Below are 27,778 nucleotides of genomic sequence, written 5' to 3'. Positions count from 1 at the left end.
CCGAGGGATCAATGGCAGGAAATCAGTAAGAGTCGTAGTGAGCTATGAAGGCCTTCTTTGTCAAAGTTTATCTGAAAACAAACACTGTAGTCAACATGGAGACAGAAGTGCTAACTCTATCTCATAATTGTGAAGTCAGTAAATCATTGTTTCTTTTGTTTTGTGCTGCTTGTTTTAAAGGCTATTAACAGCTTGGGTTTAAACTGCGAAGATTACTGTAATGAAAAATTACAAGAAAGTGCTAATAATATGCTTATTTCTGGACATAATAAATTTCACCCAATTTAAACAAAATCTTGCCTTTAACTTCCTGTTAGCCCTCATGTCTTAATTATCTAAGTTATGTTCTCATACAGCTTAGCAATTCTCTTGATAACTAACTTAAAAATGATAATTTTGGATAGAAAAGATTGCTGTGGGAAAAGTATAAAACTTAATTCCCTTGAATGAAGAGATAGGAGAGACTAAAATATTCCTAACGGTCCAAAGCATGCTCTTACAAATGGCAACATGTTGAAGCATTTCTATGGCAGGCTTCAGTGTTTTGCTACTGTTATAATAAACTTCCTGTTCTTGTGATACCAAGCATTTACCCCTCCCCCCCGCAAAAAAAGTGTATTCATAAGTTTGATCAAGAAATTGTGATTAGCTCATCTGAGTATTTCATAAAACCTTTTCTAAATATAATAGTACTTAATAAATTTTTCACTCTTCACCAATGTTCTGTTCTAATTTTCCCAGAGCGTGCTCTCTTCTCTCACAGAGAGCAATATCCATCCTAAAGAAGTACTGGGAAGCTAAAGCAGAGCATGACGGTAAGCTAGTTATTTGTTGGATTGCAGAGGCTCAATGCATAGATCTAGTCTACTGCTGTTACTTTCTACCCAGATGCAGTTTGTTTGTTTCCCTGAAAAGCTAATCATGATTTTTTTTTTCTTACTTTGTTAATGATGCTGACAGCTCGGCTTGTTACCAGTTTTACCTTCAGGCATGGAGGGATTCCAATAATATTATTTGCTATCTCATGTCTTAATGTTTTCAGCCTGTCTGCATTTAAGTAGCTAAACAATGAAATTTAATTGTCCCCGCAAGGACGTGATATTCTCTTGCTTATTTTGCTGGACTCCGAATACGTCTTCCCAGGATGCAGTTCTCTTGAATGGGGCTATGTGTGCTAAACCAGGTTATGCTGCTTTGGATCAGGGTTGAGCCTATAATATTCATGCTTTGTTTCCTGGGTTTGTTTTTGCTCCCCCTCCTGCCCCCCTTGTCAGCTTCCATCGCTCCATGTTCAGACCAATGACTTCTAGGAGCAGGAGGGGGGAAGCAGCCATAAGCTTCCACAATATCTATTCTCTCACACAAGGGAACTGTTCAGTGCAAATCATCACTATCAAGGTTGAGGCTAATCTGTGCAGATTTAATCAATAGCTCCTAAACAAAAGCAAAAAGGTTTTTAAAGCATTTAGGGCAGCCTTTAGACTCATTATTAGTGAGTGTTATCCCTCTTTCCTCCTTTTTGTGGAGAGGATGAACAGCTTTTATGTAACATTCGTAAAACAGCTGCAGAAAGTACCTACAAAGAACACTTCTTAATCTGGATCATTATAGAGTCACAGTATATTTATGGATAACACCTGCATCCTAAAAACTTCATATTTTAACAAGTGTATTTGTAATTTCAAATTTTAAAGCTATTTTGGAAAATGATGTAGTTGAAACATACTTTACTTTTTTTATATATATATATATTTTTTGAACCTACTGTAACTGGTGATGCTTCTCATGCTTGGCTTCATCCCAAAAGAAGGAATTCCCCCTCCCCACCCATGATAAATCTCTGTAGGTATTTTCTGTTTCCCCCCCTTCCCCCCAACCTTTTTTCTTTTCATGTTTCAATCCTGTTTGACAGACTGAAAAAACATTCCCCTGCCAAATACTGTTAGCAGTCTCATATTCAGAAATGCACTATTTTAAACACTGAATTTATTTATTTTTTATTATTTTTTAATATGAGGAGGGAGCCATCATGATTGGGGGTCTTGTGTCAATCCCTTCTCCCTTCTTTCCCACTGGGGAAACAAAAAAAAATAGATCAACTACATCTGTTTTGAGTCAGTCACTTCTATCTCTTGGTTTTCCAAGAATAGTCAAATGCTGCCACTGGTTTAGCTAATGGAGAAAAACACTGTGGAGACTGTGACATTAAAAGAGTCTCTTGAAAACACAGGTCCAAATGCATGTTAATCATGAGTCATGACTGAGTATTTGGATAGTACGTGCATGCAATTCCTCCTCAACAGAGAACGAGAAGGCTTTGTTCTCCTGTCGTATACCTGGTGGAGTCGGACAGTTACTGGGTTTTGGGCTAGAAACCTAGGTGGGATGTTCCTGCCACCACAGGAGCAATATCAGAGCATGCCCTCATAGCTATTCCCCTCCCCCCCCCCCCCCAATTATGACTGAAGAGTTGGGTAATTTGGTGAAGGATTCTCAGCATTTCTCACTTGCAGGGTTTGAAGGAACAGACTTCCCCTTTCCCCTGCTTGGCAACAGTGTCAAAACTCCTTCCCTAATCTGTCTCTTTCTATTTGACTCATGGTTGTCGGGATTCATTTGTTTAAGTGGAAAGTTTGAAAAGCCAGGATTTGATGAAAACTAATGATCTTCTGTTGCTCTTCTGTAAAATCCTTGAATCTGGAAGTTCAGACTTAAAGCTCGGGACTTGTGATATACCTGTGCAACACGCATTCTCCTTTGCAAAAGCGGGAAATAAATCTAAACAGTTCTGGCTTCATATGTGTTGAGAACAGTAACAAAATGAATGCCGAGGTGGGGACGGGCACTCGAGGCTTTGGCTGAAGTCATGCCCTGACGGCAAATTGGAGGGTTCTAAAAATGGAGATGTTGTTATCTCGCTTTAATTTTAAGGAACCAAAACATAGGATGGGATGATGTCATCCCCCTTAGTGGTGAGAAGAGGCTGTCGTGCCTTATCAGGAATAACTGGTTCAGAAAGGGCAAGGACAGGCCCTCTGCGACTGCCCCTCTCCGTCCGCTTCCCAGCACCGCCGTGACCCGGCCCGGGAAGCAGCCGCGGGCCGCTGCCGTGCGGCTGGCGCCTCCTCGCCGGGGCGAGGGCCGCGGCCGCCCCGCCGCACGCGTGGCTGATGCGTAACCCTTGGTGGTACAGGGCAGGCAGCAGCAGGGGCTGGGGGTAGCGGCCGCAGCCCCTCCGCCGGGGCGGGGAGGCCCGGCCGCGCCGCCACCTCCTCCGCTCCGCTCCCGCCCGCGCCGCCTCCTCCGCGCCGCCGGGGGGCGCCGCCGCGGGCCTCCGCACCGCCCCCGCGCGCAGGCGCAGGCACCGCCTCCCCCGCAGCACGGCCCTCCCCGGCGGCAGCGCGCGGGGCGGGCGTCCCCTGCCGCAAGGGCTGCCGGTCTATCGGGGGCGCGGGGGCGGGCGGCCGGCCCGGGGCCCGGACATAAGATGGCGGCAGCGTTGCTGGGGAGGCGGCGGCGGTGGTTGCGGCCGTGCGGGCTGTTGCGGAGCGCGGGCGGTGCGCGGCTCTGCCCGGGCTCGCAGGGCGGATAGAGCGGAGCCGGCGCGGCGGAGCGGGGCCGCCATGGGCTCCCAGGTGCTGCAGATCCTGCGCCAGGGCGTGTGGGCGGCGCTGAGCGGCGGCTGGTACCAGGACCCGCACCAGGGCGCGGGGGTCAACGCGCTGCACCTCTACCTGTGGCTCTTCTTGCTCGGCTTCCCCTTCACCCTCTACATGGTGAGCGGAGCGCCGCGCCGCGGGGAGCGGGGCCCGGGGCCCGCCCGCGCCCCGCCGGGCCTCGGGGGCGCCGCCGCGGTGGGGCGGGCGGGGCCGGGCCGCGCGCGCGCCCCCTGCCCGCGGCGCCGCCTGCGCGTGGGGCCTCGGGGCCCCGGCGGGGGGCGCTGCCCGCGGCGCGGCCCCCGCGGCTCGCGTGGCAGCCGCGAGCGAGGCGGCCCCGGTGCGCCGGAGCCGCGCGGGCTGCGGCGTTGGGGCAGCCCTGACCTGCCCCGCGGAGGCGCGGCTGGTCCCTGGCGCTTCACCTGCGCTTCTCTGCACCCGAGTTTTCCTTGGCTATGGAGCGGTGGTAACGCTAGCTCCCGCTCCGGGTGTACTGATAGTGCAGAAAAAGCACAACTGGAGTGGAAGCTGTCGAACATAACCAGTATTTCTGGCTGGCGGTGGTATTGCTTTCCCTTCTGACTTTTGAGACTGGGAAAAGGATGTTCTTTAGAGTTCATAATGTAGAAGTTCATTTGGCTGTAATGTGGCATACTGTGTGCTGGCTGGTAGTATATATGGAGTGCTTATTAGTGATGAGTTACTTTGTGCTTTTTGCTCACAGCCAGACTGTGGTATATTTGGTTTGGGAGAATGCCTGCTGAATGTGTCTTTGTATCTGACATTTTGGTGAAGGTTTTTAAAATCCTGACCTCTAAATCTAGAAGTTTCTTGACATCTGTACTTGGAAACTGACATATGAAAGGTACCTTTGGTTGTGAGAGAAGGAAGCAGTTTCCTGTTGGTCACTGCTCACTTGTCTTTCTGTGTTAGTTGTGTGTGGTTTACAAAATGCTGGTGTTTTTCGGGCATCTCAGCAGTAGAACAGTGTGATCATTCTAGGTGTGATGTGACCAGTCTTGAGCTGATGAAGTAGAATGTAATTTGCAAGTCTGCCAGGTCCAGATATTGTGACAACTTAAAGTAGAAGCTGGCTTGTGAAAAACTGAATTATAGTGAGACCTTGGAGGGAAAAATCTGCATGAGTGCAGTTGCAGAGATCTAGAACTCTTGGGTCAGGCATTTTTGCTTTGTTTAAAGAACAGTTTCTAAGGATAGAAGATGCAATGTGGGATGCTTTGTATGAAGAAATGGCTAATGTGGAAGAGGAGGTTACAGCTCTGTACACTTACCTCTTAGTTCATGTTACTATGTTCTTGGAAAAGGTAGCTCCAAGGCTTTGTTGTCTGAAAACTCTAGGCTGTTGGCAAGGAAACTAAAGGCTGAGACAAACTGTTTTTAAAAGCAAAGATAGTGTGACAGCAACTAGATCAAATGTTCAGCTAAACAGATTTCTGTAAAAACTGAGAATCTCTATCTATTTAGAGTTCCACTGAATGTGGGGAGAGGATCCTTTTGGTCTTGAATCCACACTTGCTCAGAAGTAGTGCTTTTATGCTTTGACAAAATATAGGCTATTTAACTAGTACTGCCTTGCTGAGAAAGTGATTCATAAGTGTGATGAGTTATATGTTGCATGTGCAGGAGCCTTTGAAGGGGGTCTGATCTATATTGTATTTAGATCTTCTGACAATTGATAGATCTCTGATAACTAATAGATCTGGATTGGCACTTGAGCCTCCTGCTGCTGTTGAAGCATCAGTTAAGCTTCAGTTGCCCACACTATGGGGTAAACTTAAGTGTTGCTTAAACTTGTTTCTTTTTTCTGTGCAAAGGGAAGACGGGCAAAAGCAAGCTGCTTCAGGTTTTGTTGAGGTTGGAGAAATTCTCTTGCTTCATAGCTTTGGACAAGTTAAAGATGAAACAACAAGTGCCAGCTTCCCTGAGAATAAGTATGGAGATTAGTCACAAGTTAAAGTAGATTGAATCATATTTGGCTATTGTCCCTCTTTCCACCCTCTGCAGTTTAAGTATTGTCTAGACATAAACTAAACAGGCAGAACTGTGATGGTCATCTCAGCCTTTTAACATCTCTTAGACTCTTTTCAGAATAGACAGCAGTAAATGTTGCATTGCTGTAGGACATACATAAACAAGCAGAACTTGCTAAAATCTTAGGTAACAGTAATCTGAATTCTGAGTATGGCCCACTGGTGTGGGAGGGAATTTCTAAGCTAGTTCAGATGACTTGTTGCTGGCAAACAACCCTGCATGTTTTAAAAAAAGGTGTGTGTGTGTGTGTATAAAAACTTAAAATGCTGTTAAGTTTTACACTGCATATACAACTTCCTTGCATAGGAATTCCAAGATCATGCTCTTGCTTTGCTGCATCAGTAACAACTGTAGTTATTTCTAAGTTGTTTTGTAGCAACAAAGGTAAGTAGGATCACTTAAGCACCCTGCCTGTAGCTAGTTCTCAAGACTGAATGCATCTTACAATAGGCTAATCACTTTTCAAGTGTTATTTAACCTCAAACAGTAATGGAAGGCTTCATCTTCTCTGGATTTTGTAATTCAGATGCATTCATTGCTTAAGGACTTGGTTTATTACACCAGTACTGCTGTTTCCCCCCCCCCCCACCCCAGACATTCATTGTATTGATCCTGTAACTTCAGAATGGGATCTGGTAATGGTTATTGTCAGCAAGTCATAACATAAATCTGTGTGCTTCTTTGTGCCTGTATAATGCCACTGCTGTTAGGGCTGAGAGGTAGTGGATGCTTTCTGGGTTTAATGCATGGTGCCGACCAATTGAAGAAATTAGAGGTGGAATTTGGCTAGCTTTTCTTCCTTGGTTTGTGATCTCCCTTCTGAGCTTGGGCATGTGTAAGTCTGGGGTCTGTACCCTTGGTGAAGGAGAGGGGAAAAGATGTATGCATACGGGCATCTATCTTGCAGATCAAGGTGGTTGTTGCTCTCATGCGTATTTATATGCTTGACTGTCCTTGACATAAATGTGGCAAAAAAAGTCTAGGTAATAAAGGGATCAGGGTGTAGAGGAGAAGGGTCTGGATAGGTGAAGCTACTTAAGTCTTTACTCTTAGATCTGTGGCTTGGCAGCATGCATGCAAAAGTATTGCTTGCTAGACTACTTTAATCTATCCTCTTGTAAAATTTGTGTTTAGTAATAGGCTCAATTGTGCCAGTTGCTCTGCATGTCTGTCATAAGAGTCGATCCTTGCTTTAGTCTAATCCAAAACTGAAGATGGGAAAAGAAAAATATGCTACAATATGGGCAAACTTTTGTACAAGACAGTTGTAAAAGCTAGTGACAGAGTTAACAAAAGCTAAGGTATCCTAAATCCAGAGACCAATGTCTTTACATCACTACTAGGAGGGGAGGGGGAGAGCAGAAGAGCTGCCAGAGCACTCTCCCCAGTTGGAATGCTGCTCCAGCCCCCCACATGCCTGGAAGGGGGTGAAGTCTTGGCTCTGGAGTCAGGGGAATTTTGCCAGTGACTGAAGAGGAGCCAGAACTGAAGCTTGCTTTGGGTGATGGGCTTGTACCTACAGAATTTGTCTGTCAAAGACAAGCTCATTTAGATAACAGTTCATTTAATAGGCATTGGATTTCCTGACTTGTGTATGTAGTAATAGAAGTAGGTCATGTAAATGTAGCTTCATGTGAAAGTCTCCTCTAGCCAAGTTTCTGATAGAAGTGCTGTTTCTTAACTTCTCAGTTTAAGTACTCGGAGGTAAACCAAGAGTTTAAGTACTTGGAAGCGGATGTATGGTAAGAGTCCCTGGTATCTCAGCTTGCTCTAAGCCACTTCTAGTTTCTTGGTTACTAGAAGTTTGACTTTGTTCATGTGAAGCCTCAGTCAAAAACCTAGGTAACTTATAACTGAATATGCTTCCTAATATCAGTAGTTCTTTAGGGCTCTGTGTTTGTAAACAGAAAACAGTGACAAAACTAGATCTCCTGCTTCCTGATAGTCTTCTTTCCGCTCCTCCAATGTGAATGTGTCTATAAAATATTGGCCTCAAAATGCTTGAACTTCATAGAATTTTACAAGGCAGCCTTTATTGCTTAATGAATATTTGGTTGATATCAGTTTTATGTAAGGATTTGCAATCTGATTTGGGGGTGAGAGGTTTTGCTATGAATATTTTTAATAGGAAACATCTTTATTTTGAAAAGAGTCAGGAAATTCTTCATTGTATTTGCAGTGTCTAGCTAAAGCATGATGTGGTTAGCTAAGATCAACTTCATAGTCTTCCTTATTTCTTTGTAAGTATACAGCACAACCTGTGATCAAGTGGAATTCCTTCTAGTTCCTGGCACTCTTCTATTTGAAACATTGAATCAAGATGTAGAGAGACCTTTGGAGTTTAAATGGATATGTTTGAAAGCCCTGTAACTGTTGGTCTGAGGGTTCCCTTCTGTTCCAGGCTGACACTTGGAATTTGGGAATGCTTAAGCTTTCCTACCAACCCTTTCATAAAGGGTGTGCGGTGATACAAGTGAGCTGACCTAACAGCCAGCTGCTTCCAGAAAGGACAGTCCCACTCTTTGTAACTGTACATTCCTGCATCTTCCCTTTCTTCACCACTTGTGCTCATCTGACCAACTGTTTTGTGGCCCCCTTCCCACCCCAGGTGATTCAGGAAACTGCAGTGGTAGAACACTGGTTGCCTGTTGTAGTGAGCTTTCTACTAGCCCAGTTGGCTATGGGCACTAGTAGCCTGCTACAGAGAGTAGGACCATGCTTTTTGCTGGCAATAGGCTGATAGCATAGCAGTTTAAGACCACACCCAAATAATGTCTTGCAATAAATGTGCTTTAGAAAAGGAGGAACTCAAATTTAAGTGCTATTCTTTGCTTCTTGTATGTGGTTTCTATCATATCATATATCATAGAGGAAAGATGAAGAGGAGTTAGCCAGATTTGAAAAAGCTGTTGATTCCTTTGATATCAAGGCTCAACATGTATAGTATAGATTTCATAAGTTATCTTGAAAGTTTTAAATTTTGGAAGTAAGTCCTGAAGGAAGGGTAGTAGAAAGTCCAGGCTGTGTGGTGGGTGTCTGTGGTTTTTGTTTGTTTGTCTTTTGTCCCCCCCCCCCCCCCTTAGTCTTTGGAGGTGCTACTTAATGTCCCTTAAAAATGCAGAGAAATACTCTTAGCTAGGAGTTTATCTAATGATCAGGTTTGTTCAACCATTAGATTACTGAAGTTATGGGTAGAAGTTTCTCAATAGAACACAATTAAAGCAGACAGTTTATGTATGGACAAGTCTAGTTTCCGCCCCCCCCAATACAAGAGCTTCAGTTGTGAGCAGTCCTGTTCTGTGTATGTTTTCTTTTAGTGCTAACTGAAGTGGCTACACAGCTGTGCACTACAATTGGATGTTCTCTGAAATGCTGTTGCATCTGTGGACTTGTGGCCAGTTAGTGTCTGCTAACAAGCTCTAGCCTGAGCTTTTAGTCTGTTGGGCCTAATAAAAAGGCTGCTTTATCACTTGTGAAAAGAACTGAAATGAGACCTAGTTGCAAATAGGTAGGACTTCCAGGCATTCCTATTAATCTAGGAGATGGTATTGTGTAGGATTCTCAGTTACGCTGGCAAGAGACCTCTTTCTTGCTGAGTGCAGTAAAATGTCAAGCATCATTTAAGATACTAATCTCATTTTAATTTGACTTCAACCTGGGTTGTAGAGAAGAGATCCCAAATGGAAGTTAGATGATTCCAAGTATTGCAAAGAAAAATAGGTTAGGCACTGGTGATTTAGGTTGGGTTGCAGAAACTCTTCCTCTTGAGACTGTGATGCAGATTAGTTGCTGGTAGCCTGGATAGAACTGCTGTGCCACAGCATGAGATTTTGTGGAAAGTGTGATCAGATAGCAGAATGTGCTGGACATGTTCAAGTTTCTTTTATTCCTACAGTATGCATGCTATCCAGAGAGGAATAATTGCTAATAAATGCTAAGAATTTGAAGTACTGAGTTCACAGAATCACAGAATGGTTGAGGTTAGAAGGGACCTCTGGAGATCCATCTAGTCCAACCCCCCTGCTCAAGCAGGGTCACCTAGAGCACATTGCACAGGATTGCGTCCAGGCGGGTTTTGAATATCTCCAGAGAAGGAGACTCCACAACCTCTCGGGGCAACCTGTTCCAGTGCTCTGTCACCCTCACAGTGAAGAAGTTTTTCCTCATGTTCAGATGGAACTGTCTGTGTTTCAGTTTGTGCCCATTGCCTCGCGTCCTGTCGCTGGGCACCACTGAAAAGAGTCTGGCTCCATCCTCTTGACACCCTCCCTTCAGATACTTGTACACGTTGATAAGATCTCCTCTCAGCCTTCTCTTCTCCAGGCTAAACAGGCCCAGCTCTCTCAGTCTTTCCTCATAAGAGAGATGCTCCAGTCCCCTCATCATCTTTGTAGCCCTTCGCTGCACTTGCTCCAGTAGTGCCACATCCCTCTTGTACTGGGGAGCCCAGAACTGGACGCAGTACTCCAGATGTGGCCTCACTAGGGCTGAGGAAAGGGGGAGAATCGCCTCCCTTGACCTGCTGGCAACACTCTTCCTGATGCATCCCAGGATACCATTGGCCTTCTTGGCCACAAGGGCACATTGCTGCCTCATGCTTAACTTGGTGTCCACCAGCACTCCCAGTTCAATTCTTCTATTATTCTTAGCTGTCTGCAATCCTGTGAAAATGGAATATGAGTAAAAACACTCTTTAATTCTTTACTGGGTTTGCTGCAAGTTGTGTTAGTTTCTTGCCTCCTCCCCCTGCCCTCCTTGTTCTCAAAACTTTCCTTTGCAGACCAAGATGTAGAATGTGAAATCTACACTGGAAACATGGTGTGATCTGGTGGCTGACAGAACAGAGGTGAGAAATTGAAGAGCTCTCCAGATAGTTTATGGTAGACATGCCTGTACTTTCCTAACCTTCACCATCAAATGTTAAGATGACTCCTCTGGTAATGGTTTCCAAACACGAGGTAGCTGTAAGGGAGAAGCCCGTTGCATTAGTGTTTGCAATGGGGCAGCAGACTGCTTAGCACTTATAGGAAGCTGATATATTTTGCCAGAGTTAACGGGTCTGCGTGTGCCTGGAGGAAGCTAGCTGCCTCTGAAGTTCTCAAGGCATAGCATTTCTTGAGGAAACCCTTGTAGCATTGCTTCAGGGGCTGTACAGGTGTCATTATCACCATTGTGGTTTCTGGCTGATTACTGATGCAGTTTTTAAATAGCTTTGTTTCCTCTTTCTCTTCCTGAGGTGGTGGTTGGGAAGTGAATATTTCCCTGTCAGGGAAAGTTAGGGTCTTGTCCAGCTCAGCATGAATAATGACGGGCAAAATCTAAATTGGCATACCCTGGCTTAGTTTGCCCATCCTCCTTCAAACATTATATTAGGTGTTGACTTGTTTTGGAGGAAATGAAGTAGGTTAAACTTAATCTCTCCAAGAAAAGAATCATAAGTAACTTCCCTCTGATCAGTTCCAGACTCTACTATTTATCTGTATTTGACCTTAGAAATGTTATATTGTGTGTGTGTGTGTGTGTGTGTTTTGGTGTGTGGTGGTGTGTGTGGAATTTTTTTCTTCTTTTTCTTTTCCTGCCAGAAAATGGACAGCAAGGTTAGGGTTTGGTTTTGTTCTGAAGTCAGTAGTTGATATGATATTTAGAAGTGTTTATTTTTTTTAATCCCCTTTGTTAGTACAATATTTTGTACTTGGAGATCTCTTCAAACAGTGTTTTTTGGTAAACTCATGGCCTAAATTACATGATGAGCACTGCCTGTTCTTTCAGGACTAATAAGCTCTTGAATATGTAGAAATCTTAATGTTTTAATCTGATCTCTGTAAATGACTGAAACGAGCTCTGTGTGCAGAATAGAGAGGGCTTTTTGTCTTGTTCTCTGGTCATGCTTCTGTTCTGTTTCTGCAAAATGTTTGTAAGGCTGTGATCATAAAACGCTTCTCTATTACTATGGTCTGTATATGGAGGGTGACTAGGTGTATCAAACAACCTGGAATTAGTGTTAGAATAGGAAGTCTAAGAAGACAGTTCATTTATTCTCCTCGTATGCTAACTTCATGTTTGTGCTGGATAAAATGCTATTTAATTGACTGTATTATATTTCTCTGAAGAAGTTCTTAGAATTTGATATAAAAACTGTATCATTAGTAGGTAAAGGAAAATGATGCAGCAAACTTGAGTATGTGGATTCTTGTTGCTTTTGTAAGGAAGTGGTGTATTTATGGCTGAAGACTGAGAATTAATATCTCATATTGTTCAGTGACTGACTGGGTAAATGAAGTGGCAAAAGTATGAGTGAAAGGTGAATTAGATAGGTAAAAGCCTTGAAATGAAAGAATTTAAGTTTGTCTAGCGCTCTAAAATTTCTTTAAAAAGCTAGTAGGCTGTGCTTACTCAATACCTGTTGCTGAAGTGACTGCTCTGTGAAAACTTTTTGGCCTTCAGCAAAAACTGGGGGAGAAGGCTTAATTTTGAGTGGAATTTCAAAAATTGAATTCAGGCCTGAGGTTTTTCATGTGGCTTTTGGCCACCTTTGACACAGCTGAAATTCTTTTCAGAGCGTCTGTGTTGGCTGCCTCTCCATGGGCATGTTATGGTCGAACACAATCCTTGTAGCATGCGATCCCACAGATTGATGTGGGCTGCTGCTCAAACCTGCGAGCCACAGAATGTAAACAGACTTTTTTTTTGTATGCAAGTAAGGAAGGGTTAAGCTTTTGTGACTGATCTTTTTGTGCAAGAGTAGCTGTTGCAAGCTGACAAGCTAAGTCAATCCTCCAGGTTGAGTTGAGCAGGATTTCTCCCCCAGCCATACCTTCCAACTTGTATCACTGTTTCCGAAATGGAGTCACTGCTGTGTACTGGCCCTAAAACAAGGTCTCACCCTGTGCTTGGTTGTAATTTAAGTTGCTTAAAATCTCTTGATCTTCCCAGTTCATAACAACAGATTTAAAATATTGGGTATGACATAAAAATCATGCTGGCTGTAAATCTTCTAGTCTAGGTCTTGCATACTGATAGCCTGGACAACGAGGACAAGGACTAAACATGGTTCTTAAACTCCTTTGATAGCTCTAGTTAGCATGCTGCTCTAGTGCTTTGATTTCTTGTAGTTGGACAGAACACCTTTTTTCTGTCTTGCTAAACTTTAACAATCTCCCTGTAAGATTTGACTGTGGGTGGTTTTTTTTGTTTGTTTTTGGGGGGGCTTTTTTTTTTTTTAAGCCTTAATTATTGGTGTGATCAATATCTTCTGTGTGAAACACTGTTAAATTCTAGAAAGCTTTATATATTCTTATGGACTTTTGACCTTGTATTCATTAACTTTCTTTTATTCTCTTTTGAAAGGCCCTTCCTTCTTCCATGATGATAGTAGCTGTCTACTGCCCGGTGATAGCAGCTCTCTTTATCGTTTTGAAGATGGTGAATTACCGTTTGCACAGGGCACTGGATGAGGGAGAAATTGTGGAGAGGAATGCCAATGAGCATATGGACAGAGGTGCAAAAACAGAACAAAGCAGTGTTTCAGCCAAGAGAAAAGACAGCAATGGGCCCAGGTAAGGTGGCTGCCAATACTTGTGCATTGCTTCAAATGATAAGCAACTTTGTTATAATCAGGTGTGTAACTGGAATGGTGGTTGAAATAAACACTGAAGAGTACAGGTGCAGACCTCAGTGGTTCTGAAGGACTTTTAAGTCTGATCTTTAAAAACAGACTCCTTTTCACATACTAGATTGAGGTCATGGACTCATGTTAATTCCCCAGTTCTTCACCAATAGAAATTCAAGAATAATAGTGGAAATGCTGGAAGCATTGAAACAGCAGCATGGAAAATGTGTGCTGTTCAGGTCACTAAATACTTAATGAATGCAACCAGGATGAGTAATCTTATCTCAGCAGTAGACCTGGTTTTAAAAATCCTGCTGACAAAGACTGCTTACTACACCCTGACTCTTGTATCACTAAAGGAGTGTCTCATCTGGGCTCAGTTTGCTTAGTTTTGCAAAAGCAAGAGTCAGATATAATGCTTGACTCCCATTGTAGACTTACTCCAGGAGAGCACTATCCTGTGAATTTGGAAATCCTAGAATTGCTCAGCTCTAATGAAGTTGATGCTACTTGCAAATCATCATTGGGATTCTTTTCCAGAACTTTTTTGCCATCATCAGCATCCAAAACTAGATGCATTTCCTTCCCTTGACCAGACTGGTCAAAGAGGAGGCAAAGGTGACTCATCAACAAGGCCATCCTAACCAGTCTGATCAGACTGTACATGTGTTATGAGCTCTATTATCAGAGCTTCTGCCTGGCTCCAGATAATTGGAACCATGATAAGAGTTAGACTGCATGAAATAAATCAGTTTTTGAAGAATGGTTTTTGTCTTTTCTGTGGGTTTCTGGTAGTAGTACCCATAAATAGTTTTCAAAAGCTGGTATACTGTCCTGACTCATTAAAGTTGTGGTTTAAAACAAGCAAACAAAACCCCTCAAACTATGAAACATCTATGTGGAGGCCCTTGTATACTATAGGGAAATGTAACTGAAAGAAGCCTGTTATCTGTTTATCAGGATGCTTGGAGAAAGGAAGTCTTAAAGCAATGCTCTTTAAAATACTTAGCGTAGAAGTGAAAGGACTTCATTGCCTGGATAGAATAGCTTCTCTTGTGGTGGACCTAAGTTCTTCTGTATCTGCTCTCAGCTCAGTCACTGTATTGTCAGTGCAGACCATGTCTTATATGCCTTTAAAGCTGATACACAGTAACTTCTTGTATCAATATTTTATAACCTGACCCTTTTTTCCATGTTGTACTTGATGACTGAACCTGTTGATGTTAATTGTGACTCCAGTTAGATCACCATACACCTTACTGAAACTGTATTAAACTAGTTTGGCAGAATGCTTTCCTAAATGTAAATTGATGCTTATTTTGTTTAATAAAATTCATGAAAGTACACCAGCGGTCTGTTCTGTTTCAATGCAACCTTGCTAATGCGTTTTTTTAGCTGTGTTCCTTAGATTTTTAAGCTTCCAAACAGTAGCTAAGACTTCACAGGGGACTTCTTTGCATTAGTATTGTGAATAATTACTTTTGAATATTTTTAGAAGCTTCAGTTTTTCTGAAGAGCAGTTGACATGGGCCAAGTTACTACATTACAAGCATTTGAGCTCAGAGGTGGAGGTTAGTTTGCTGTGTGTCCTGCTTGCCAACTAAAGTTTCATTAACTTTTATATGATCCTTGTTCCCACTTTCAGGTCTCTTAACTAGAACTGGGAACAAGGTCAATGCAGAAATTACGGAGTTACTTTTTGGTAAGTGGGGGGTACAGTATATACTAATTTTTGCCTGGAAGCTTACAAGAACTCTGCAGTAACATTCAAACCAGTGGAGGGGATGTAGGGTGAGCTTTTAGTATTGAGCTGTCACTTTCTTGGTCAGTTATCTTGAAACAATAATTAAAAAAAACCAAAACCCTCTTTAAAGTAGGAAGGGTTTGTTTTTTGTTGATGGTGACTTTTTTTTTCTCAGCTGTCCTAGTATAGCATTGATATAGGGGAGATCTAAGGGAACATACATACATTAGATATTTGCATAATAAGAATATCCGTTTAAATAGCTCAGGCTATAGCACATGATACCTGATTATTATAATCTGTAAAACTGTCCTTCTAGAGTTGTCAAAAACTTACCCGTCTCACCCCTTCTCGAGCCTACTTTGGATATGAGTAATAGCATTGTTGAAGGATTAGGTGATAGATAGGTTTCTGTTCAAAAATTATATTGGGGGTTCTGTTTAGATTTTTAGAACAGTTGTTCTTTCTTTCTGAAATCTTTAGTTGTTTATCTGCAAAGTGGTGCTTCCAGACACTTGACAGAAGTGATGTACTCCTATCTGTAGGCTTATATGGACTGCTAACTTATCTTCTGTTCATATTAGTTCCTAAATGGGATCAAACTTGGAGTTTTTTCATAAAACTTTGACTTAATTAAGCAAAGAATTCAACTTGTTGCTCTTTAAGAGATGCCCAGTTTATTTTTGTCTCTTCTCTATAAATTTGCAATTCCCTAGTCAATGTTTTTAAAAGAAGCCTGTGCAGTTTAAAGATACAGGATAAATTGTCGTCTTTGCTTATGTAACTTGTATGCAGTTGTTGATTTCATTCTTGCTTGACAGGGTGATGTCTGTTAAGCTTGTCTGAGATTTTTGTGAAAACAAATCTTAAGGAATAAGATACAGTATCCTAATCTCTTCACAGAAAAGGTAGAAGCAACAGTGTAAGTGTAAGTGTAATTTTTGTCAACAAGTATCAGTGCACCCATGTAGATATCATAAAACATGTTTAACTTTACCTCCTGCTTTGGGAGATAGGAATGTGGCTTTTCTTTTGTCAGTGACCACTATGGTACAGCATAGTATGAAGCATTGAACTGACTGCTGTTCCTGCCCTGTATAAACATAGGGGCCCTGTATTCGTATTAATACGTGAACGTCACGTACACTTTGTTACAGAATAAAACTTATACCTGGAAAATGCAGTTCATTTGTTGAATCTTTGAATTATTTACAGTCTATTTAAACAAGTATGATTAGGAGAAATAAAGTGTAATCTCTACAATTGGTGCTTCGCTTTTGCTATCCTTCCTCTTTGCTGTTTTCTCTGATTAGCAGTCCTATTGCTAATCTTGGAGTTTTGTCCTTTTGGAGTTATAATTACTAGTTCCATCTTTAAAGAGAAAGTTTCTCAAGAACCTGAAACTATCTTGGTCTAGAATTCACAGTACATGTTGTGGTTCTTCTGTGTTCTCTGAGACCAGCTTCCTGACTAGTTATTCTGCTGTTTTAATTGGAAATTAAGGACAGAGGAAGGTGTGTAAAACAGGAGATTTTTTTTTATTCTTTTCTGTTTTGTCTTGAAATCAAAATTGCTCATTCCAAGTTCTCTCTGAAAGTTCTAGTCCTAGCATCAGATTTCTTCAGTCATTCAGCTTAGGTCCAGTTTTAAATTTCTGAATTTATCTAGACTTGCAGTCTCTTAAGACTTTTAGTTGAACTCCAGCACACTAGCATAATGGAGCTGCCTATGGTAATTTTAGCTAGGGCAGGTACTAATGATTGGAAATACTAGTTTTAATTTTTGTGCAGTTTCTTGATGCCTTTTCCACAACGATTGTGGTTGCTATTAGCTGGATGTGGTTTGCTCAGTCTTCTCAGTGTTTGTGGTAACTTCACTTCTGCTTCATTGATGTTTGCTTGCAAACTGAAAAATGCAGCACTTTCTCTAAGGTATGAAGTCAGCAAAATGTAAGGAACTGATTCTAGAACTTAATAGCAAAAAGGAATGACCACAACACCAGCAGGAGATAACTCTTAAGATGTGGATGTCGATGGCATGTAGAATCCTTTATGCGTACAATGATTAATTCTAGAAATCTGTATTTCCTGCCAGTTCCTGCAGATCTGTGTGGGTTTTTTTTTATGTTGTTACTAGGTTTCGTTAATCCATTAGTCTGTGTATGCTGTCACAGAATGCAGGAGCTATGAGTAGAGTATGGCTGTTGGGTTGTATCATTTCTTATACTGCTCTCTGCTGGTTTGCTTTTAACCAAACTGCCAACTGTGTTGGTCTTACTGCATAGATACCAATAAGGCTAGCTGTGTACTGAGTCATGCTGTGCTTCTGTCTGCCTCTGTCCCATTCTCCAGAGGTAACACAGGGCTACAGCTGTAGTCCCTTTGCTCCAGCTGGAGAAGGGCTGTCCATGTGTTCTTCCTCCAGCAAAAGGCTGGAGTGGACTTGCCACAGCTCTGGATCACTGACTGTTGGGAGGTAATTGTTTGCTTTATCTTTGGGAAGGAGGGCAGGGGAGGAGCAGAGGAGCATGTTACATTGCAGCTAATTCTATTCAGAAGTCTCCTGGATCAAGTTGGTTGAAGATAATCATATTAGGAGAGGGGCAAAAAGATGTCCCTATTTTTCCCTCTTTCAATTTAATGAACAAGTCTAGATTTGATCCAAGAGCTGTAGCCCCCAAGTCATCCCACATCCTATTCGTTCCACACCTGTCCTAATGGGACAGGCCTAGCTTGCTTCTGTATCCTAAATAGCAGCCTTTGAGCTGAACTGTGTTGAATTATAATTTGGTGATGTGATTTCAAAATGTTTTTAAAAATCACATATTTGGAATGTTAAGTTTAAAAACACTTTCAAATCGCATCTATTAATTCTGAAAGTATGAAATTGGTAGGGGATATTTTATATATATGTATGTGTGTACATATACGTATATACATATGTAGTTATGTCTGTATGTATTGCACCTTAAAATATTTTTTGATAGGGGCTGTAAATTCCCTTCAGGTAGCTTATTTCTGAGTAGAAAGAAGTGGTTTGTGTCCCTGGGAGAGATAACACATCCCTGTATGTCTTTGCCATTCCAACAGCTTTCCCTGGCGTTGTGTGGCTACTTGGTTAACCTATCTTTGCAGTATTACTCCTAGATCCAGTCTCAGGAAAACTTTCCTGTCTGGATAAAGACAAGGGCATTCATCAGTTTGAGTCCTTTTCCCCTTTCAAAAGTTTTGTTTATCACTTTTTCTATTTACTTATTTTGGGGTATTCCAGTTGGACAGGCAATCTGAAAGTTATACATCTCAGTGTGTGTATGTGTACATAATGTGTGTGTGTGGCAGTATCTCGAAACTCCATGCAGCTTCTAACTCATCCCACTCTGAGTTGGCCAGTGACTGTGGAGTTCCAAGGCAGCAGCTTGTGTGCTGCAGTCCTGACAGAGCTTCCCCCATTGAATGGGCAGTATTCATTTGAGATACTGGAATATATTTGAGCCTCTAACATTTGAAAAGGGGAGAAAAATGTTTTGAATCTGGACTTAGTGTAGGCAGATGAACTCTTGTATATTTAACTGGTAGGTTAATATTCTAAGTATAGCGCTTTTTTTTTTTTTTTTTTTTTTGTCTTTCAGTGATCCTGGTGGAGGGATTGAGATGTCAGAGTTCATACGAGAAGCAACCCCCCCTGTTGGCTGTAGTTCACGCAATTCTTATGCTGGGGTAGATCCAAACAACCAGGTAAGAATTAACGCTATTGCAGTTGTTGCTTTAGCACTGCTGGCATTTGCAACGTGTAGGGATAATCTTTGCTGAAATTAAAATTTTTTTAAAAATTGCCCCTTATTGTACACTATTTCTTAATTGTATTGGGTCCAACAACTTATTTCTGTATTTCTCTATTGATTATGGTGGCATTGCATTTTCCCAGATGCCTGGTTCTAGTTTCTCCCATCCTGTGTTTGTTCTAGTGACTGTTGGATCAACTTACTGTCCCAGCAGAAAGTATTCACTGCTGGGTTAGCTTTCTTCTGATTTAGTAAATTAAAATGGCTTATGGCATGGTTGGACAAGAACCAAGAACCACTGTGGTGAGGTTCTCTCCTCCTTTTGGTATCAGTTAGCCATTAGATAGCTCAAGCCATAATATATAACTTTATCCTTGAGTTCTACCTTCCTCCCTCCACCCCATTAGTTTTGTTTGATCTTGGTCATTTAGGTGCTTAACTGATAAATTTCAATTGCGTTGGTTTTAAGGAGGCTCCCTTTTAATCTCCTTTTAGCGTGTATCCGCTGCTGCTTATCTCTTGCCATGCTACATGGCTTTCTAAAAGTCATTATTCCTGACAGATTGGACTCTGCCATCCAAAATGTTGATTTGCTAATGTCCAGAGCCAGGTAAATAGCTGGAAATGAAAAGACTAAAATGGTTTATTTTTAGATTACATGTGTAAGAACCTCACTCTGTTGACCATCTAATAGGGAGGGAGCAAGGCAGTAAATAGGGGCTGTAGTACAGCAGATGGAAGGGCTGAAGAACTTGGCTTTCTCTGACTTTAATGCAGTTTCATTATGCTCTGGTTGCTTTGTAATTTTGCTGGGGAGGTTGTTCCATTCCCTTATATATCCACAAGATACATGCATTGGACTTTCATAGACCTGTGCGTACTGTCCCATTTATTTTGGCTGTGATGTTTAGCCAGTCATGGTATCTTTCTTTTCCTAGCTCTTCACAGGGACAAGTAGATTAGCTGGCCAGACTGTAAGGTTATGCTGACAGTGAGCAATGCAACATCATGTTAAAGGTACAGAAGCTATTTTTGAAAGAAGTGGAAATTCTCAGTGCAGTATTACAATATTGAGTCCATTCTAATTGGATCTCTGGGCAAGCAGTATATTAGGTAGTGTAGTGTTATGCTGATGTTGGTGTTCTGGAAGAGCTGACGTATATCTGCATAATGCTGTTACACAGCATAGATATGCTCTAAGAGACTTTCTCTTTTGAAGAGAGCAGGTATTTTGTAGTGTTCATAGGACCATTTTCATGTACAAGAAATATGAAATGATGGTCCATATAGGAAGAGAACCCAGCTGGGGATTGTGTGTCTCTACTCTTTGTTTGGAATAGTGTCGCCCCCCCCCCTCCCCTCCCCCACACACTGGTAACAGTTCTAATGTTAAAGCATGTGAAGAAGCTCAGTATCCTTTTCTATGTGCTTTAATGGTGATGTTATAACAGAACTAAAACTAGTGTTAAAGGAAAGACAGTGTTTAAAACATGTCTATGCTGATAAAAGCTAGTGCTTGCTAGCCTCCTGTGATGGAATTTTCAGTATCAAAAGGGTGTTTGAACAGCAAATACCTGAGTTCAGCTTTTTTTTTTCCCCCCCTTTTCTCCAGTGCTGTGCATTTGCATTCAGCTGCAGCATCTAAAGGCAAGGAAAGGGGGGAAAAATAGTTGAAATACAGCAGAATGACTAACTAAAAATGTTCATAACAGAGTAGTAAAAAAAAAAAAATGCATTGGATTTTTTTTTGTCTTCAGCTTCTGCTTTTCTGCATTGCATGTATGACAAATCTGTTGTCCTGTAGAATGGCTGAATAATATTTGCACACTTGTTCAGATTACTTCAGGTTTGCTGTACTTACAGAGAAGAACTAGTAGAATTGTGCTTGAGGGGGAGGGTTTGTGGGTTTTTTTGGGGGGGGTTCACTTGAACTGTAGATTTCTGAAATACAGCATCCCAAGAAGTATTCAGTAAGGTCAAATTGCTAGCACTATTGTATCTCTCTAGGATTCAGATTGTACATTTGAACACCCTTCTGCTATCCTATTTCTGAATAATTTGATTATTTGATGATTATGTCATTTTGTTCAGAGTTCTTTGAGAGAAGCAATACTAGCAATATTATTAAAGAAAAGACTACGTTCACTTTATCACTTCTGTAAAGTATCCACTAGAGATTGCAGTGTGTATGTAGAAAAGCAAACTGTTTTCATGTAAGGAGCTACTTGCGTACTAGTTGGCCACTGAATGTGATTTTAAAAAGCAGATACTATAAATTCGAAACAGGATTTTAACTAAAATAAAGAATGGATCAAGGAATACTGCACAATCTTTCACTAATTGATTTTCTTACTTTGAGGGAACAGTAGTCTGTGTACTTGGGAACTGTTTTCAAAAGAAAAATTACATTTGCAAGAATGAGAGAGAGTAATAATGAACAATATAATGATCAAATTAAACTGATCAAAGTTTATTCAGTTACCAGCAGGGATTATCCTGCTATGTCCCCTATTCATGCTCCTGCTGCTTTCCATGTGCTAACACTTAAGTTCTTTCTGCTACCTGGTCACCTCCTTGATAGACCTGAAAACTAATCTTGCTAAAAATATGCATCTTTTCCAAGTGGAGCAGTTCCTGGATTTAGCTCAGTATTTACTAGGTTCAACAGATAAGCGTTTTATTAACTTGTTTTCTTTAAGCATTTTAGGCAACAATATGCACTGCAGTAAACATCCAACTTACTATATAATAGTTATTAGTCTACCACCACACATGTAGTTTGTTTTCTATATTAAGTATTTTCAAGGAAAACTCTCAGATTAGAAACTGCACGTTTAAAATTCATGTATTAAAGTCTCTATGCTCATTGGCTATAAAAATAATGCAGTGATGTGGTTGGATGCATAATTTAATGTCATCATGTTCACAGTGGAAACATTCTGAGGCAGAAAAGACTTTACAGCTGTTGTCAAAAGTTTTTGTGCCTTTGAAAATCTCCACTATGTGTATAGGCAAATACATGCGTTCCAACAATGAGAAATAACAGCTGTGTAATTTCTGAAAACTTACAGCTCTTTAAATGTAATTTCCTGTTTCTAGGTTGGATCTGGGTTATCTCGTCTGGGAACAGCAGCATCCATCAAAGGTGAGATTCTTTTAGTTACCATTTAGGATTATTTTACAGTAGCATTTCAAATCAATAATATTGTTTACTACATTGTTTCCAAATACTGTCTACCTTGTTTATCCTCAGAACTTTCTGAGGCAAGTATAGCATTTACTACCTGGAAGAAGTCTTCCTCAGAGTTAAGTTGACTTTTTCCTGCAATTCTGAGTTCCATGCAACCAGTGATCCTTCTGGTATTGTATTCCAATGACTTGGTATTTCTGGTTACTCAGCATCTAGCAAAGTTATTGTCCAGAACAGCCATTGCAAACATCTCTGAGAAGAAAAGATGTATTATTTGTAATACGTAAAGTTGCTATCTTGTAAACTTAAGCTGATAAAATGACTAGTAAGACAGAATAAAATGAGGTTTGAATTTTTGTCACCTTTCTGATTTTTTTTCTTTACCTTTTACATTTTCAGAAGTACTTAAATAAAAATCTGTTCCTCATTTTTATTGGCAGCTGTGCTAAAAGGAGTATTCAGATATATTTATCTCTAAGAATAGTCTTTACTTCCATCGGGTTCTGTTTAATATACTTCTCTTTATTCATGAAAGATCTGTGTAATTGAACAGAAGTTGGCTCTTATTCAAAATGAAACAAATGGTGTAGACAATTCTTTATCTCTAAAAGATCGGAGAAATATTGTTACTTGTAACTATTATTGTTCAACTCCAAATGAAGAAATAAAGGCAACAGTCTTGTTAGGTGAGAAATGTGCACTGTCTGTAGGTACATGAGTTAATATTTTGAGCAATAATACTCTTCTTTCTTAAAATTTACAGGAGGTACTGACACTGCAAAGACCTCTGATGATATCAGTTTAAGTCTTGGCCAGAGTTCTAGCCTGTGTAAAGAAGGGAGTGAAGAACAAGGTAAAATTTCTTCTTGCTGAATATTAAACATGGTATTTTATTACCAAAGACTCTGTTTAAGATGCTAAATAAATCCATGCAATTTGTTGATAGAATCTGGAAAGGGTATCTTGAAGCTCGCACTCTCTTTTTTTCCTAATTACTGTTAAGTTCCCAGGATGCATAGCTTGAATCTTTTAAACTTTATTCTTTGACTGCATGTTTCTTGTTCTAGCACTTTCTAGCAGGTAACAAGTATTTACTGTATATCTGCCCCCTTGCTGCTCAAAGATAGTCAGCTTGTTTATCTCTAGACTATGGTTCTCTGATACTAGAAGTGGCCTGGAATTCATGGAATTCAGTGCAGGCTAATATGCTTGGCTTTCCTGTACATCCAAAAGGGTGTTTTTTACATCAAGCGTGCTTTCCTGCTTTTCCTGTAAATAAGCCTGCACAGTGTTCTGTTTTTAGAGGTAGATTCTATGTAGCTAGACCATGTAGAGTTTTCTAATATAGAGAGTTTTGCAGTTGTTTCCTAATATGGAAGGAGGCAGCTACCTTGGGTTCTCTGCTTGTACATTTTTGTGTGGTTTTTTTGTGGTTTTTAGTGATTTATTTATTTATTTATTTTATGTTTAGCTTTGTCATGAAAAAAATCTGCTTCAACTATAATGGAGCATAAAGCCATAGGGAAATCCTTTGTTTGGTGATTTAAAGCACCTTGTGGTGATTAACAGGAAGTTAACTATGGGAATACTGTAGTTCGTTTTGGCCAATCTCAGCAGACCATTAGATTTTTTTTTTAAGTGTATTTGGAGTCATGACTGCATGATTTGGTGCAGAAGGTATGTTTAAGATTTAGTGTTACAGGTAGCAGTGCTATGGTATTACGCAGCAAGATTCTACTTTCAACTAAGTAATGGAACTGTTTGCCAAGTCTCTTAAGCTACACATATGCTAATACACTGTACAAAAACTTTAGCAATTGTGGTAGCTCAATTTGGCCTCCAGATCTTCTATTTTTGGTGACAGCACCAAAAAGAAAAATAACCTGACTCCCAGTACTACCTGCATATGGCACTTTTACAAGAAAAAGCTTGTGACAGTTAACAATGATTCTGAGCAAGAACCGACAATAAATCCTCGTAATTTGCTTTAACAGCATGGGTTTTAGAAGTTAGGGGATTGGTTTTGTTAGAGCAGTAAGTGCTTGTTTTTGCAAAGCTGGAATTCAGCACTCTTCAGAAGAATCTCAGTAACTTCTCAGGCAGTTTAATTGTAGCCCTGATCAACCTGTGCCAGTGCCTGCAGGTCCTTGTTAACTGTGTGAGCTTATCTGCTATCTAGTAGAAAAGGTGATTTTTTTGTTTGTTTGGTTTTTTGTTTGTTTTTTTGGACTTCATATTTGATGTGATTTACTCTTATTTCCTCTAATCATTTTAAAGTTTTTGTGAGACAAACGCTTTACTGCGTGCAGGAGACTTGACAAAAGATAGGGTTAGATCGCTCTGTAAATAAACTTTGGGATACATAATATTGTCTGAGACATGTAAGCAAGAAGGAAGGTTGGGGATTTGTCAGAATTTGTGTTGTCTTTTATTAGCTGCTAGGTTAAATATGTTGTTAACAGCTTCTTTAAGGAAAAAAGTTGCTGTCAGTTTTGCTCAAATGCTAGAAAATCTTTTTTTAAGGGTAATTAATGCATAGTACTTCCACATGTATTTATCACTTTATTTACTTTCTGATATAAACAAGCAGTTGTAAAGCTAATTGCATAACTTGAACATTTTAAATATTTTCAATTGTATACTTAAACAGATTTGGCAACTGATCGGAAGCTTTTTCGTCTGATGTCCAATGACTCATTTGTCTCCATCCAACCCTCGTTATCCTCTGGACAGGATTTGCCAAGAGACAACAGTGACAAAGTGTGCCTCTCGAACAACCAGGTTGTGGACCAGTCTAAGTCTAGTGCGTGTGACACAGAAGTAGCTTCACTTGTAACTTTGCATTCTCACTCCTATAGAAAGGATCACAGACCACGAGGTGTACCAAGGACTTCTAGCTCTGCTGTTGCTTTTCCAGATGCTTCGCTAAATGACTTCCCTCTGTATCAGCAAAGACGAGGGCTAGATCCTGTCAATGAGTTAGAAGCTTCCAAGCCCCCTGCTGGATCCAAAGAGTCCTTGGCTGAGAATTCTTGCATTTCAGGAGTTTTTCAACTAGATGACATTCTGAAAAGTAGTAGCCCCCAACCATTGGCCAAGAGTGGGAAGAGCAAATCCTTGAAAGCAGAAAAAAGTGTGGACAGTCTGAGAAGCCTGAGCACTAGAAGTAGTGGCTCAACAGAAAGCTATTGCAGTGGGACTGATCGTGACACTAACAGTACCATCAGTAGCTATAAAAGTGAACATACTAGCTCAACACATATAGAAAGCGTGCTGTCGGAGCATGAGGAGGAGTCTCCTAGAGAAGAAGAAAAGGACAGCAAGAAAAAGGACTGTGGTGTTGACTCAGAGGATGACAGTAGCTCTACTACTGACAAAAGGACTAGTAGTGAAAGGACTGCTGTTGAAGTGAGCACTAACAGTGGTGTTCAAGAGGCAAAGAGTTCTAACACATCTGATGAGATGCAGAATCAGAAAGGTCTCAGCGCTTCTGCTTCTGAAGAGGCCAATAAGAACCCACATGCCAATGAATTGACTACACAAGCTGACAGGCCACCTGGGAAGGCTGCTGAACAGGGAGATGAGCAGAGTGAGAAACTAGCTGTGTTAGTAGATTCCAGAACTTCTAAAGAAACAGGTGGAAAACAAAAAGAAGGAGATGTTCGACCAAAATCTTCTAGCTTAATACATCGAACGGCCTCTGCTCACAAATCCAGCCGGAGACGGACAGGAAAAAAGCGGGCTAGTAGTTTTGACTCAAGTCGGCACAGGGAATATGTTTCCTTCCGAGGTGTATCTGGTACTAAACCCCACAGTGCTGTATTTTGCCATGATGAGGACTCCAGTGATCAAAGTGACTTGAGCAGGACATCAAGTATGCAGTCAGCTCACCAGTTCAGCAGTGATAGCTCTTCCAGCACCACCTCCCATTCATGCCAGTCACCTGAGGGGAAGTACAATGCTCTAAAGACCAAATACATTACTAAAGAACGTGGGGGCACAGATGCTGAAAATACTCATAAAACCCACTTAAGTTCTGAAGGAATTAGCAAAAAACGATCTACACGTCGGACTTCTAGCACAAACAGTGCCAAGAATCGTGCCAGAGTATTAAGCCTGGACAGTGGTACTGTGGCTTGCTTAAATGACCCAAATAGCTTAATGGCACCAGGTAACATAAAACAATTAACCACTTCAAAATCTGATTTGGAGGCTAAAGAGGGAGAGGTGCTAGATGAGCTATCTCTGTTGGGAAGGGCTTCACACTTAGAGTCAGTCACTCGTTCTAGGAATAGCTTACCAAGCCAGGCTACATTTCCTGAAGGAGAAGAACAAGAATCAGCAAGTGGAGGTAAGTAACTGAACTACCAGAAGTAATCTTGCCACATTTTGTTAATGAATCTGGTATGTGTGATTTAAGTTACAAGTCAAAGTGAGTAACCATACTTAGGCGACCTCCTGTTTCTTTGTTCTTGCCCAGTAAAACTGACAAAGCATTTCCTTCGTCTTCTCTTGGAAGATCTACAGAAATAGGAGTTGAATTCAAAGAAATGTTATGAAATCTATAGGCAGTGTTTTTATGGATTTGTTACTGGCAATCTTGGTTAACCAGAGCTGTATCTTACAATTGTGATCAAATAAGACATGCTCCACTGTATTGCTCAAAAATATCAAATTATATGTTAACAATAAAATCAGGACTATTTTTGTTTAAAAGACTGTGCAGTGTAGACAATTGAGAATATAGAAGTGATTCTTTGCTGCCTCTTAAATGATTTCTCCACCATGGCTTGAGGTGGTACTAAAAAACTCCTACCAAGCTGTCTTGAACTGTGCTTTTTCCATGATAGTCTAGCTACTAAACTAAATTATCCTAGGGATTTGATTTTGCTTAGCCTTGCCATTGTTAAAGTTGGCTGTACAATGTTGTTTACATTAGGATGGATTTTTTTTATGTCCTCATTATGAGAACATACCAGACTTCCTGTGCCAGAGAGAAGAATGCAGCTTCCTTTTACTTTCTATAATAATTACTTTGCTTGGCACAATGTGAGGAATAAGCTTACTTATAGTAGCTGATAGCAATACTTGTTGCACTCCTTCAGTTTCTGTTTTCAGTTAGCCAAACTGACTGCCTTACTTGAAAAGCTCTTTCATGTCATGGAAGTTCAGTGGGTTTAGAGGGTGTTTTCAGAGCAGTATATGATTAGTAATCATTTCAGTCTGACCTTTGGGATTGTTTCTTGGAGGAAATACATACCTGTGAATCTGGATCTTGTTAACTGAAGGGCACAAACAGTTTATATAATTGCATTTTCTATGAAGAGACAGGTATTTTGAAGAATGTGTAGCCAATTTACTGACTTTGCTACAATATTTAGACTGCCTAAACAAAATATTGTGACTGTCCTATCATAGAAGAAGAGTCTTCAAGTCAAAGTGAGGTGAGAAATGACTGATAGTTCTTTTCTGACACTGGTTTAAGAGCAAACTTTAAAAATAAATACAATTGCTTTCTGGGAAAATAATCATAAACATGACATTGTGAAGCTCTACTGTCTATTGATTACTGCTCAAATTTGACTGGTTTCTGACTAGCTCTGTTCTTTTCAGATACTTTCACTATTTAAAAAAAAAAAAAGTAATTTAGATATGGGATTTCTTTCTATCTTTCTGTTATTTCTAGTAACAGACTTCTGCAGTACTTCTAATGAAAGAATCCAGGTTGCTCTTTCAGGACTAACTT

General features: G+C 40.8%; 1 protein-coding gene across 5 annotated transcripts in view; it reads left to right on the top strand.

Moving 5' to 3' along the window:
* Positions 1–3,489: 3,489 nt before the first annotated feature.
* The window catches only part of PCNX1 (pecanex 1), a 92,352-nt gene continuing 68,063 nt past the window's right edge, over positions 3,490–27,778 (top strand). The window contains exons 1-7 of one of the 5 annotated variants that reach the window (XM_067296539.1): positions 3,691–3,776; positions 10,489–10,554; positions 13,056–13,264; positions 18,690–18,795; positions 21,942–21,987; positions 22,796–22,885; positions 24,683–26,383. In XM_067296539.1, the coding sequence (XP_067152640.1) occupies positions 13,071–13,264; positions 18,690–18,795; positions 21,942–21,987; positions 22,796–22,885; positions 24,683–26,383 (2,137 nt within the window). In that variant the 5' untranslated portion in view covers positions 3,691–3,776; positions 10,489–10,554; positions 13,056–13,070. Of the gene's footprint in view, positions 3,777–10,488; positions 10,555–13,055; positions 13,265–14,962; positions 15,020–18,689; positions 18,796–21,941; positions 21,988–22,795; positions 22,886–24,682; positions 26,384–27,778 lie in introns of those variants that run through there. The other 4 variants (XM_067296540.1, XM_067296537.1, XM_067296541.1 and 1 more) reach the window with 4 other exon arrangements.

This window comes from Apteryx mantelli, chromosome 4, assembly GCF_036417845.1.
Source record: "Apteryx mantelli isolate bAptMan1 chromosome 4, bAptMan1.hap1, whole genome shotgun sequence".
Lineage (NCBI taxonomy): Eukaryota > Metazoa > Chordata > Aves > Apterygiformes > Apterygidae > Apteryx > Apteryx mantelli.
Note: the sequence above shows the minus strand (reverse complement) of the source record. Positions and strands in the feature narration are given on the sequence as shown.